This window comes from Falco cherrug, chromosome 10, assembly GCF_023634085.1.
Source record: "Falco cherrug isolate bFalChe1 chromosome 10, bFalChe1.pri, whole genome shotgun sequence".
In the NCBI taxonomy this organism is placed as follows: Eukaryota; Metazoa; Chordata; class Aves; order Falconiformes; family Falconidae; genus Falco; species Falco cherrug.
In genome coordinates this window covers 28992095-29006368 of record NC_073706.1, presented here as the reverse complement: position 1 = coordinate 29006368, position 14274 = coordinate 28992095, and the positions used below count along the sequence as shown (strand labels likewise).

At 43.8% G+C, this 14274-nt stretch overlaps 1 protein-coding gene, 1 long non-coding RNA gene and 1 other non-coding gene across 17 annotated transcripts in view; 1 reads left to right on the top strand and 2 right to left on the bottom strand.

Annotated features, from left to right (window-relative positions):
* Nucleotides 1–1865: 1865 nt before the first annotated feature.
* On the bottom strand, nt 1866–11847 carry EIF4G2 (eukaryotic translation initiation factor 4 gamma 2). 2 transcript variants are annotated; one of them, XM_027810434.2, is made up of 22 exons: nt 11807–11847; nt 11436–11546; nt 11164–11229; nt 10636–10761; nt 10142–10244; nt 9331–9462; nt 9175–9241; nt 8940–9091; nt 8403–8513; nt 7742–7825; nt 7560–7658; nt 7188–7329; nt 6936–7096; nt 6388–6501; nt 5472–5597; nt 5125–5229; nt 4820–5035; nt 4331–4589; nt 3905–4109; nt 3221–3432; nt 2980–3101; nt 1866–2694 (listed from the first exon to the last, which is right to left on the bottom strand). In XM_027810434.2, exons 1-22 carry the CDS (start codon nt 11830–11832, stop codon nt 2629–2631), a joined length of 2805 nt encoding a protein of 934 aa, XP_027666235.2. In that variant the 5' UTR covers nt 11833–11847; the 3' UTR covers nt 1866–2628. The 2 variants fall into 2 exon arrangements, with proteins under 2 accessions (XP_027666235.2, XP_055579105.1); XM_055723130.1 differs by lacking the exon at nt 6388–6501.
* LOC114016814 (small nucleolar RNA SNORD97) lies at nt 6184–6346 on the bottom strand. The gene has a single exon (XR_003561513.1). It is a non-coding gene; the product is annotated as a small nucleolar RNA SNORD97 (small nucleolar RNA).
* Nucleotides 11848–13360: 1513 nt separating the features above from the next.
* Nucleotides 13361–14274, top strand: part of LOC106631402 (uncharacterized) — a 316586-nt gene continuing 315672 nt past the window's right edge. For 12 of the 14 annotated variants that reach the window (XR_008734347.1, XR_003561495.2, XR_008734341.1 and 9 more), the window contains exon 1: nt 13361–13988. This is a non-coding gene — a long non-coding RNA (uncharacterized LOC106631402). The remainder of the gene's footprint in view (nt 13989–14274) is intronic. The other 2 variants (XR_008734346.1, XR_008734342.1) reach the window with 1 other exon arrangement.

Genomic DNA, 14274 nt, shown 5'->3' with positions numbered 1-14274 from the left:
AACTGAGTATGCTCTATTTACATTTGAGGTACAATGCAACTCATAGTTCAAAGCCACACGGAAAGTTCCATTCCTCACTTTTGGTCAGGTTCTTCGAGTTTTACTTTTCTCTGCGAGTTCCTAATTTAGTGACTAGCTACAAACAAGCCAAGCAGTAAAGCCTCCATGCATTAAGTACAGAAGCCTGCAGCAATTAACTTTTTTGACTGGGCAAGAATACAAGACTCAGTTATGCTATTGAAGCAATCTACAGCTGCCAGCTCAACCTTCTCCCATACTTTGTCAAAAGATAGCTGCAGGATCCATTTCTCTTCTTCTGAAGTTTTGATCTGCAATTGTTGTACTTGTGCCTCCTTTTCCTAGTATTGCCTTTTTCTCACCTCTACAGAAAATTCAGTTGAAGCTACTGGTCAGGACCGCTCCTTCATGACTTGTGGCTCACTGCCACCTTCAGCAATGTGCTTAGAAGTGAACCTTGAAACTACGCTTGTGTTCCTGTATCCCAAAATAAGGGGTGTTTAAACCATGATGACATCTATTTGAGAAGCATCTTTGACCACCCGAACAGAGACATGAAATGAGGGTAAACCCTGCAGCCCCTATAGCTACAGCATCAAATACGTTACTCTACAGGTAAGAAACTCTTCAATTTATGAAATATTACACTGCGTAGTGACTGGAACACGTGGGGGGTTTAAGGCCCCATGATCTTACTGCTCACAGCTGTTACACAGAAGTTACAGCTACATCAAGAGCTTGCTTCAAGCCGCCTAAGTGAGTTAGGGCCCTCCTCTCTTATTTGAGCTAGGGGCCACAGAACTACCTTGTTCTCCTGTTCACTGCTGGATACTAAACAGTCTGCACTGCCAAAGTGCGGTGTATTATGGAATTTTTCTCAGCAATCCAAGAATTAAATACCAGTTATAAATATGGTTTACTGAATCACAGTACATCCACTTACTGGGCTATACGTTGTACAGCAAGCTACAGAGGCATCTGGAGGAACTCACTGAAGCAATCCGACTTGCAAGCACAAGAGGTTTACAACACTTGATAAAAGGCAGGTTAGGAAGCCTGCCTTCCACAGCAAGTTGCCAGAAACAGAGCCACTGCCCCAGCCATAGCACTTTTAAGATGCATCAGCGCAACTCGCCCCTTCCCTCAAAGCAAGCCCATTCACCATCTCTAGTAGTCTTCTCATGCTCCACTTGCAATGCACAAGACCGTCTGTAAGCTAAAGCACTTCCACCACTGGCAAAACCAAGTTTCAGAGACACTCCCGTTTTGCTATTATAAACACACCAGCTCTCAGGAGTTGAAAGTATTTAGTATCAATGAGCGGGGGGGGGGGGGGGGGGGAAATAAATCACTAGGGACAAGGTTCTAGGAAGTAAGATATTTTGAGTATTTAATAGATGACATTCCAAGCCTATACAATGCAACATTGAACTCTTTTCAGTTCTGGTTTTTTTTTTTTCTTTCTCCTTTTTGCCAATTTGATTTGAGAAACAGGCAGCTAATAAGTCAGTGCCACTTGATTAAAGACATGCATGTGACCTGGGGAAGTTCAAAGCATTAGGAAGTTAAAAAGCACATACTCACTGATAAAACATACATTGGACCACAAGGCAAACTCCTACTATTACCTTCAGCACAATTTCTTAATTTTCCTCCTGTCACAGCAAATCTGTAGTGTCTAGTCTTGTCTGTGACGTTATTTCGAATTCACTTGCATATTAAGACAATTGGTACATAAAGGATCTTAGGATGGTCCCAGTCTAAGTCAACTCCCACTGATGCTTCCTTCTGTTAAGTAACCTAGTTGTCAATCAAAGCTTTTCTACTGGGAGACATTCAGAAACAAGTCAAGTATCACAATGTTTATTGATAGATACAAGTATATAAAATCAGGGCATGAACATGTCTCGATAAATTAAGTAGACTTAATTTCAGTACTATAATAGAGGGACCAATTCAAATTTCTCACGATGTCATGTTTCACACCCACAAAAACCTCTTCCAAAAGGGCATTAAACCATCTCCTCAGCTGATCAGTTTTTGTGCAAGTAAACTGTTTCTTTTAAAAAAAAGACTTGTGCACTTGCCCAGGCTCAAGGATATTAAAACCTAGCACATAAAGCCCATTACTAGAGGTAGAAATACAGGCAATATACTATTACGGCAACAACCATCGATTACAGTTAAGGATTCTCTGTAACAACCAAATGGATAATCAAATATTGCAACAACTCAAGTATTACACTGAGCAAAGTGCATTTCTACAGTATTCAGTGTTGCTATTCAGTTTTCTAACTTAAAAACAGCCTATGATAACTGGCAGCAAAGAAGACCCTTGCAACAGACTGCTTCTGCTCGAGAACTTATGATGTAATTATTGCATGCTGCTAATACACTGTTACCTAAACATTAAAGATACTCTAAAATATTTTTATTGTAGACTATTAAGACATACTACAAAAACCTTTTGCAGAGGATATCCTATTGACATACTTCTGCTTTAAATATTGTGAAACATTACAGCGGAATGAATTTTCGCAGTGGTTAGGTCAAATGCAGTTACATCATAGCAACAGTATGTTTGCACAATTTAAGGCTTTGGCTGGTTCTTTAGTCAGCTTCTTCTTCAGATTCTTCTTCTTCAGCAGTTTCCAGCCAGGTTAGCCACTGGTTTACCTGCAGTTACATAAAACGGGTTTAAGGGAGCAGGAATTATTTCCCCACTGTATACTTCTGCAAAACACTGCTCCCCCCTGCCCCCCAAATAATTTGAAACGTCTTTCAGCCACACTCAGCACTACATGTATGTCTCTAGTTACAGATGTAGTTTATCTTGCCACACTCCTTTCTAGTGAAATGCTCCATAACTAAAATACTAAGTCTTTTAACGCTGTCTGAAAGCATTCTCAAACACTCAAGTCCAGCAGAGATCACAAGTGTCCTTAATATTAGGAAGTTTACCTGGAATAAAGCTTTGCCTTTCCCTGGAAACTCTTGAGTAATATCTTCCTTCCATGCCAAGAAAGCTTCTTCTTCAATGATTTCCATGTCATAGAAATGAACAAAGAAGCGCAGTAACATGCCTGTGGAAGTAAATTTAAACTTCAGTTAGCTTTATGGCCTTCTGAACAGCCTAGCTGAGTAAGAAACTGAAAGCCATGACTACTCAAGTTACATTTCAGCAACATCTTGATGCGCGTACCTTTTGGAAAATTATTGTTGTAGCAGTGCACCTGGAGTGCATATAAAGCACTCACTTGCAGATCAACATGGTCATGGAGGAACTTCTGCATTACCGGTTTGAAGGAAAGAAGCAGTTGTTTTTCCTGCTCTAGCTGCTCTTTAGATGGAGCAGATGAAGAATCCGATTCGTCACTAGGTGGGTTTACTTCACTAGAAATATACTGCAAGAAACTGAACAACAACAACAGTGAAGCTCTGTGAACTAAGATATAGCAGCTAAATTTCATGTTCTCAAAAACGTTGAGTACTGTCAAGCTCAGTTTACTAGCCATTACTAAAAACGCCTTCCTGCTTTTATCAGCAGTTAAGCGCATGCACAGCAGATCAGTATTGTGGCTGACTGTGCAGAAGCAAAACTAGGATTTCTGTGGTGCTCACAGTTCTGAAACATTTCAAAAAAAAAAAGAATACACAGGTATAGGTTTCTTTCCGAGGAGAAGCTACACTTCACTGATCCAAGCCTGGAGATTTACATTTCTTTGTAAATACAATGGGTGCTTAATACAAAGGAAGTTCACTCCGAACAATTTGTCTCCCTTCATACCCTTTCTGTACAGAGCTACACGTCAGCCTTTACAGAGTCAGTGACTTACTGGTAGCTTAACGAAATACATGCCTGCGCTAGGTCAGGATAGTATCTCACCTGGTCATCAATATATTCACAAATCCTTTATCTACATGAAGTTTGGGTGAAATGTTATCTTTAATCCACTTGTAGATGGCTTGAGGGGATGGATCCGATTTTATTTGCTTTAGCAGTTCCTTCTCCAGTTTCAGAAGTGGGAACAAGAAACTAAGCCCCTTCCCTTCTAAGATCTCCAGCATGCGGTCCTTGTTCTGGTCAATTTCTGAGAAGACAGACAGACACACTTCAGCACCAGTGCTAATCAAATCTATAATCAATGGTTCATAGGTCTAAGCACCTCTTTAGAAACACCATTCCTAAGGAAGCTTGACAGCTGATTGCATCTAAACACCACTCTATGTTATTTTACTCTGCCATTAGAAAACCCTGGAGTAGCGCATACACTAACATGAGGTGTCATTAGAGCCATGTGGTAACTCTTACCTGGTAACATTTTCTGCATATTCACTTTGCTTTGTTGGAATAATTCTGTTAGCCATTCACGATCTTGTAACTTAGCTAACTGCTGAAGGCAGAGCAGGAAGAGAGGGAAATGGGTGCCACTTTCCAGTGGTTGAGCCAGTTCGGAAATGCTCACCAGTTCTGAAATAATGGCACGAGCTGCAAACTGTGCTAAGTAGGATTTCACCAATGGGATGTCCACCTCCAGTTTGGGGCACTGGTCCAATACATTCAGGAATGCCTAAGAAATGGTAAACACACAAGTTAATAAGGTATTTTGGAATTTTGTTGTGCACAATACTACTACATAGGAGCCCTATGTTTATTTTCTGCGTTATATCCCTTTGCCAAGGGGTTCCCCATTTTTGTTACATCCACAGGACTTAAGAAAACTTTACATCCTGCCTTTATGCAAGCTAAACACCAGGAACAGACCATCAACAAGGACAGCAGCCTATCAGACTGCAGTACCTGCATGAAGTTGTCACTTGTGGCTATTCCCTCCTGCTTGAGCAAGCTGATCAAAGTACTTGCTTTCTCTTTGTCTTCGTCTGACCTATCTAGGGATTGAATGATTACTTTGCTCAACATCTCAGGAATGAAGTGTTTTGGAGCTCTCATCTCTCTCACAGTATTGACAGCATCATTAGCGTTTCCATTGTTCAGATACTCAGTCACAACAGCTTCCTAGAAAAAAAAGCCTAGTTAAAAACATACATTCATTTTTTTAAAAAACACACACAGTTTTAAGCAGCACTATTACATACTTAACTTACAGTTTGTTTAAGTAGCTCTTCTTTAGAAGGAGGTGGTTTCTTGGTGGTCTTTGCAGGCTTTTCTTGTATAAGTGGTGGATTTGTTTTAAGACCAAGTTGAGGAGGCTGAAAAAACATACCAGAATTAGTTTCTTTGCAGTACACCTACCTACATTTACGTGAAGTTTAAAAAACACCAAACAGATACAAAGGCAGATAGCAGCCAGATTAGTTTTCAGGTTAGTTTCATATTTCTGCTTTGTGCAGTGACACCTGTCTCTCCCCTCCGCTATTAAAAACCGATCCAAGTCTTACATGCATGAAGAAATCAAGTATGGCCAACAAAACAGAGCAATTTTAGTATTTACCTGTCCCAAAGGTGGTGTCTGAGTGCGTGGTGGTTGAGCACTGGGAGGAATCATAGTTATCTGGGGCTGAAGCTTTGGCACTTGGTTTTTATTCATTAGAAAAGACTGAGCAGGTCTCAGGCTAATCTGTAGAGATAAGTCAGGAAAAAAGACCTCAAACTGTTTCAAGTATTCCAACCAAGTATACACAGCCATGGACTCACAGCAACCAATCCCACCAAAGCATGACTTGTTCACTCAAATACAGATTAAGCCACATGTGTACTGTGGGCTTAATTCACCCACAAGCATGACTATGAATCACAACTTGCTGCAAATCACTGGTATTTAATTCCATTGGTATCAGTATCTGGAATTGCTCCTTTTAGATGCAGTATGTTAGAGACCCAAGAAGATACTTTGCATATTTGCTGATGTATTTCAGAGGCAAGATAAAACTCTACCAATTGCTCAGAAATCAGGATACAAGTCTGATTTCTTGTATCACTCGAAATAACAATGCAGTTTACTTTGTGTTTGACATTTTTGTTATTAGCCAGTTCTTAAAAAAAAAATTAAAAATTTAGCCTGGTCCAGCACTTCATGGTTTCTAAAGTTTAGTTTTTTTCGTAAGTTTTAACTAAACGTATCGTTATCAATATGATGCATGGGAACTGATGTCAGAGTAGTGTTCTTGGGGAGGTGTGGGGGAAGGAAGGGACACCCCAAGAAATTGCCCTCATATCTCAGTCTTGCTCATAGGACGCTGGACACCCTAAGAAAAGTGAGGGGTAAGGTGAAAGAGGAAGGGACAAAGAAGAGGAGGAGGAGGAGGAGGAGAAAGAGTTCCAGCATTAGTCCTCATAATAACGCGTCTTGCTATAATCATTGGGCAATATTTAGAATAGGCTTTAAGTAATGTAGGCATGTAATGTACCTCATCTGCATTAAGCTGTCCTTTCTTAGAAAACCGAGGTGGCATATCCTTCGACTGTCCTTGTTGCTGGGATAAGAGTCCCTGATTCTGGTTATGGTAGAGCTGGCTTTGCCCCTATTTCAGAAAGGGAGATATAGAGAAAGAAGTGCAGATGATGGAGTGGCGTACATCATATGGTAAGTAGTACCAGAGGGACCAGAGGAACAAAGATTCTATTTGCCAGGAAGGGAGAAAGAAGGAGCAGGGGTGGTGGGAGAGTAGCACCTATCCCTAAAAACAGGGCTATCTTTTAAATAAAACACACCATTCTGACCCACCAAAGCCACATGCACCTTTTCTTGCAGTAAAAAAAAAAAAGTGTATTCCTTGCATCTCTTGCACAATTTAAAAAGTGAGTTTAGAATTTTTTTATATCAGCTGAGCATCAGTTCTTAATCAGACTCAAATCTGAGAAGTCTTTCAACATAAGCAGACTACAATCCATAACATACGCATCTGTAGAAGAGCTTCTAAAAAAGCTGAAGTCATGCCGTGAACACCCTCCTTACCTGACTTTTCAGAAAAGATTTGCCTAGTTCTCCAAACTGGGATTGAGCAGAAGGCATGAGGTGACCCCCATGGCCATTGAAAAGTTGGTTTGAACGATGGCGTCCCATGGTGGGTGAAAATCTGTCCTGAATAACCCCTGGACCAGTACCAATTCCACTACCTGTATCATATGGGAGACAAAAGACAATTTTAGTTCCTGTTTAGCACAGTACAGCCACAGTCACCACCTCAGCCCTGCAGTTTTAGTGTACCTGGCATTTGTCCAAACATATCAGCAAGCCCTCCGAGTGGGTCCCTGTCAAGTTTCATCCTGGGTGGCATAAAGGGTCCCTCCAGAAAGAAGTCACTTCTCATCCCTTGAGACATAGGAGCAGGAATAAAAACTCCCAGATCCTTTAAAACAGGAATTATAATTTTGGTCAGTTTGGAGTAATAGCCTCTCGGGAAGTCAAGTTTTTAGCCCTGAACTATGTAAGCCCATCCGATTTTAACCCGTAACTCCTTACTGTCATACTACACTCCAAGAACTAATCTTAGGAGCACAGCCTAGGTTTTATGACATGGAGTATAAACAGCATAAGGATCCACTTAACACTTGAGCAGAAGCCAAGCACAAGACTTACTTTTACCGCATCTTGACGGATTTGATTGATAGTCTTTGGTCCATTGTCAAGAAAAGCTTTGCGAGGAACCCAGTTGTGTTCTCTCAACTCCACAGTATCCTTGGAACATAACAGATTATTAGCAAAGGATTCAAGATAAATTTGTGACAAAAAAGGAAGTATAAGCCATTTTATCACCATACCTGCAGCAGGAAACGAATCCTTGCTGGCAATTCCTTACTTGACATCAAGGAGCGCATACGGGCAAAGTACTGATCCATTAAGGACTGGGGGAACAAAAGTGATGTTACAAGTTAAGGGCTAAGTGTATCAATGTCTTGCTTATTTTTAGGAAAGGTGACCACATTCAAGACAAATATCCAAGATCAAATAATAAACCAGACTGCCCTTTCCTGCCATGTCAGTGTCCTTGATAGTAGCAGAGCTTAAGGAAAGCGTAAGACATCTCATCCGAGTCAGAGATGACAGCCTGCTGAATTCTCATTACTATGACACCACTTCAAGTTTACGTTCAGAACTCGCAAGTCAAAGCCTTGCCATCTGTCAGATCACCTAGCTGTGTTCAGAACACTGTTCTTCACCACATCTTTTCAAGTAGCATTTAGGAAACAAATCTCACTTTTGTGACCTCCTTATGTCCCTAACTGCACTCTGGAAAGACATTTAAGCCCATTTTGAAGACTGGCTCCTCTGGCTATGAAGACCTTCTACTCTTGCTTTCTCGAAGTCACAGCCTCAGTGTTGTACTCATCAATACGATGTTCGGTACGCAATGTTCAGGCAATTAGAAGTCTTGGCTATAGACTTTCACTAGCTTGATGGCTGCAGCAGATATGCACATACCTTGGCTTTTGCATGGTCTAATCTAGGTCCCACTGTCCTCATTATCTGACAGAGGCACTCCAAATCCTCCCCCATATCTTTGAGTTGGACTCTCTTCTTCTTTTCCAAAAGCTGAAATATTAAAGGAGAATTGGCCATTTCAATGTATTATAAATAACAGTATATAGTAAGTGACAATTTTATAGACACACACAGAAACCTTCCATCTTCTCTTAAGGACAAATGGACTTGAAAATTGGTTTTGAAGACTTGCTAACTCAAGTACTTATTACTCATACATGTATGTGCTTTATAGTAGCTGTGATACTCCTGTCTAGGCCAAACTACATGGAGACAATTCCCATGGCTTTGAACACAGCCAACTGTAATTGTTCATCACACCAAGATCTTTCATTTCAAATAGTGGGGGTTAGATAACTGACAGGAAACATTTTTGGGGCATTTTATGTTCCAAGATTCCTAGAGCAGCCTAAAAATTTAAGTTTTTTAGTTTAACTCCTATTTTGTTCTTTGCCCCCACCCAATCTGAATACTCACTGTTTTGATGCACTTATGAAGGATAGATTCATGAATAAGATCAAGCTTGCCAAGTTCTCCAATGAATTTGATGTTCCCCAGCATCTTGATCTTGGCAATGGCTCTCTGTTCCTCCTCCTCAGGGAGGAGGGGACCATCGTGCTTATCATAGACTGGAAAACAAAGAAGCATGTTTAACATGGCTGTGAAAAGAAAAGGTAAGTAAGTTCCATATTGAAGTGGTGTTAAAGCTTACTATCAACATTTCTGGTTCGGTTTTCAAATTCATCTTGAAGTTTAGATATTAGGAGGCGTCTGAATGTCTAGGAGAAGAAAACAGAACACTTGAGTCCATCAGTGCAACTATATATGCCAGCCAAATTTATTACTCCAGGCTGAAAGATATACTCACTGTGCTTTGCTTCTGTCCTGGATGACTCTCTGCTGATGGGCCATCAAAGTTGGGTGCATCTTCTGCCAGTCGCAGACATAGTTGAGCATACAGTGAGCTATACTTGGGCTCTTCAAGGGCTTTGTCTACGATCTAAATACAGCGATTCTGAGTAAGGTTTGACATAGTAATATGCAACCATTATCAGAAAAGTAAGCTGCAAGACACATGCTGCAATATTACCACTCTATGTGATCTACAACATTTTTTTTTGCCATTTCAAGCACACAGAAATAGTGGATTTTGCATTAACACTGATCTTAAATGCTGAAGGCAAAGGAAAGAAGCTGTTCTATGCTACTGGATCCTTAACCAACATATGAGACAAACTTGAAGTTCAGCATCAGAACACCCACATCAGGATTGCCAATCTGATCTCAGATTAAACAAAGTGACATGACAGTTAATGATCAGCATACCAAGAGGTCACCTGTGGTAGCTTTTCCAAGACCATTAGGCTTGTTTATCAGTGTAACACTAAGAGGGGAGGCCAGGAAACTGAGACTGCTGACTAACATCTTCAATTAAAAAAATAAATACTCGTGACATCTAATGATTCCCGAGACTTCTAAAACTCAAAGTTTAGGAGTATTAGGTCTACTCCTTCCTCAGTATATCCTTTTTGCACAAAGTAGGAATGGCATTTCTGTAGGTCTGGATCATTAAACATTGCATTAGCCCTGTTACTTCTGCATCCCATTAAAAAACAGACAACCCTTTTTGTTTTTAACATGCAAGCAAAATGTAGTTAAAAGAAATGCAGCCAACATACCAGCAGTATGACCCCTTTTAGGATGAGCTTAGATTCTACACCCACATTGAGGAGCTCAAGGCATAGCTTGTCAAACTTTTCAGGAGTAAGCTTATTTAGTATGCTGAAGAGGAACAAACAAAAATAAGAATCCGTAAGATACTGCATGTATGCTACAGCAGAGTTTAGACCCAAATCTACCTTTACTTCTTGAATCTATTTAATAAAAATTGAAGACATACTTTCCACTCCGCTCTTTTTCTGAGGAGGTATTTAGAATGCGAAACACTATCAACAAGACCAACCCTCTCACAAGAATTACATCTTAAGTGTTTGCTGCTACTGGCCTATCAGTTTCTGCCTTTCTTCCAAAGAGCACCACATGGCCCCCACCCCCAGAACTTGAGACCCATATGTCTTCCTTTTCTCCAGCCCATTGATCAGAGATGTATGTTGCTGAATTTAACATTACAGAAAGAAAAAAAACCCAAAGAGACATTTTATGACGAGCTTACCCTCTTACTTTCCTGAAGATTGCATCATGTCGTTCTTTGTCATTTGCGGAGTCGTCATCTCGTCTAGTGCTTCGTGAAGGAATCCATTTCTGAGCGTTTTGCCCTGGGGTTTTCCCCAGGAACTCGCTATAAAGTTTTAGGAATGGTTGTAAACCAGAAAGTTTCAGAAACTGACCTTTTAACCTTTCAGTATTGCCTTACTTAGGCTAAGTCTGTTACTAGCTTTGTTAAGCGCATGCACTTAACCCTGCCAACACCACATCTCTTTACAAGTATTCACTTAATACAGCCACTCAAGAAAACCCTCTGAACTTCTAAAGCGAAAGGCATGAAAGAAGTCTGCGCACCTCCTATCACTCTGAACAGATCATATGCTATCCGGCCACAGACTGGAGCACATCAACACATTGTGAACTCAGTAGATATTCCCAGCACAGCTTTAAAGATACTCTATTTTCAACTCTGTATTCACCACAAAGCATTCTCTGGCTTTAAAATCATGCCAAGGCAAAAAGCAAGATGACATACCTGTTGCTGGCAGTCTTGGGATAGTGCTGAGGTGCACCCCTACCACCTCCTCCGCCTGAAGAAGCACTGTTAATTAAAAACAGTCATGTAATCTTATGTAATTCAAAATCCCCATGCTTTCAATTACATGTCAGTTTTGGTATAAAACTAGAACAAGTTTAAATTCTCTTTGAAAGACAGTTTCCACCGCCAAGTATTCAAACAAAAAGAAAACCCCAAACCAACCAATGAAGGGGCAAAAAAAAAAAAAGGCAAAAACCAAACACTAGTACCTGAAACGAGAAGCACCCCCTTCTGCAATCGCACTCTCCACTTTGGCGGCTTGACAACGAAGAATCTTCAAAAGAATAAAATTAAATTGACGGGGTGGGGAAAAACAAAACCTAGAAAGACAAATCAAGCATTCATATTATAGCTGTTTTACTAGCAGCCATAGTATCTAACTTACAATAAAAGCACAAACGTTTGTTAAGAGAATGGGAGCCCTGAAACACTAAACTTCATAAAAGGGAGGAAAATTTATGCCATACTGGCTACACTCACAGGAAGCTCAGTTTCACCATTACAGCCACGTTTTCCAACGAGGGTGAGGGAGGAGAGACAAGGGAATCAGTGATTGATAAAGTAAGAACCTCAAACTTACCGTCCACGCCCCAGAAGCACTTGCATTACAAAAAAGCCATTTTTTCTCCAAGTACAGCATGATTAAATGATTCCTTTAGTGATACATTTTACAAGCTATGAGCGGAATGTGACTGCTTTGTCTCGAGAATCAGCAGATCACGAAACGCGCATTTGGCGTAGCAGCAGTTACGTACTCTACAGTCAAGTCCAAACGGCCGATTAAGCTACTAAGTAACTGAAGTAACATCGGACCTCTGCACCACAAGTTTTAGTTTGCAAAACAGCAGCGAGAAGAAAGCGTCACCGCACTGCTCACACAGCAGAAAGCTGATCTCGGGGATAGGACCGCCTGGGGAACACGGAGGGAAAAGCCACCCACGGGCATTTTGAGGCTCCACCACAGGCTGCCTAGAGACATGGGGGTACTGGGCACAGAGCCATCTCCTGGGAAAGCCGGCCTGAGGAACGCCTAGCAGAGCGCGCCTCTCGCCGTTCAGGCGGCGGCCGCCCCGCAGACCCCGCACCCCGACAGCGGCCGGTCGCCGCGGCGCCAGCGCGGGCACGAGGAACGGCTCCCAACATGGCCGCCGCGAACAAAAGGGCTGCGGGAGCGGGAGGGGCGCCCCCCGCAGGAGGCAGGCGCTACCCTGCCGCATGGAGCTGGCGGCTCCGGCCGCACCGAGCCCCCCCCCCCCCTTCCCCCCCCAGGCGCCGCCCGTTTCCAGGCTCAGGCGCCGCCAGGAGCCCGGCCGGCTCTTTGTTCTCCGCCAGGGAGGCGAGCACGCTCCGCTCCGCAGCCGGCGGAAAACGGCGCCACCCGCCCCGGGCCGGGAGGGAGGAGGCAGCGGTCGGTGTCGCCCCGCATCGCCCCCCGGCCTCGAGCAGCGCCTTCGCTTTACTCGCCGCCTCAGCCTCAACAGGAGACACGGGTGAGGCTGCTGCCAACATCACGGCCCCTCGGCAGTCCGCTCCCCCTTCCACGGGATACAGACACAGGGATAAATGCACCACAAAACCACCCCACCCCTACAAGAAACCACTAAAACCCCTCGCCACCGACTCTTTTCGGAACAGCCAACTTCCACACCACCACCACCCCCCCACTCCCAGCAATGCGGATCCTTAAAAGATCCCAAAAAAAACCGCAGCCCACCACGTGTACCTAGACTACTCCCCTCCAAGGGCAAACCTCTCGGGCCGCCGGGCCCCCAGAGACCGCAGCAAGAGACAGGACCCTGCAGCCGATCCGATCCCCCGAAGGACATTACCCGACCTCACCTCCCCCGCTACAGATACGCGACTCTAACCTCAAACGCTTCTGCTCAGCTTCCCCTCCGCGCCTAACAGGGGCTGGCAATCTCCTCTACCCCTCCGCTTAGCACCCGCGCTAACCCGAACGCGAACAGCGGGAACGGCCGTCGACGGGAGCCGCCATTTTGTGCGGTAGAAAACGAGAAGCCGACGAGAAAATGGCGGCCACTTCGGGCCGCCGCCATTTTAAGCTGCAGCTGCAGCAGTACCCATTCCCTCCCAACCCCCAAAGCAACTCTCCCGCCGCTCCCGCATTTCTCACCTTCCCTAAGGCCTTGTCAGCTTCCCCGGGTCCCGGCGGCTACCAAGGGCAGGGGAAAAGGCAAAAGAAGGGGGGGGAGGGGAAGGGAGCCGGGGACCGGGGCTGGGGAGGGGAAGGGGGGAGCGCGCGGGACAGGGCGAGTCTCCGAGTCACCACAGCAGAAGCAGCAACCCAACACTTCCCTCCGCCACCTCCATAGAGAGCCGGCTCGCTGCCGCGTCTAAAGCGCACCGAGGCAGCCCCACTAACTTTATTACCCTTCACGCAACCTAGCCCACCTCTCGCCAACAACCGCCAATCGCCGCCAAGGGCTCCGCCCGTCTTGCCAATCACAGCCGAGAAAGGGGGTGGCCTTAAGAGCTAAGTGGGCGGAGGAGGGAGGAAGTTTGGTTGAACTGTGCAACCGCCGCAGTGCAGCATCCGTATTCGCGAAAGCCGTTACGCCACGGGCTTGGCGGTAGGGCCTAGGAGGGAAGGGAAATTTGCGCAAGTGGCGTACCCGGTTAATGGCGGCAGTGTGGCTGCCACTCTCCTTCGCTGTTTGCTCCTGTACTTCAACCATCACAGAGCCCCAGTTCTAGAGGCCTAGAGTGTGAGTTACAGTTGATCCTGCCACGTTCTTGGAAAGGTAGTTTAAGATGTGTATTCTCGTAAGGTTTTTTGGCTTGTCTTTTTTTATTTATTTATTTAATGCATTTATTTAAGGCTAGGTTTCCCTTCGGGCAGACCACATTTCAAATTTGGTTGAGGTAAAAGATTAGCTGATTATGGGCTGTAGTCCTGAGCTTGCAATCAGATCCGAAGGAGGAGACTTGCCATTCGTGCTCCAAGAGCCTGTCTGTACGGATCCGATTTCAGGTTTGCTTTCTGGGTTTGGAAACTATTTCTCTCTCTGCATGTGCTTCTAGGTATTA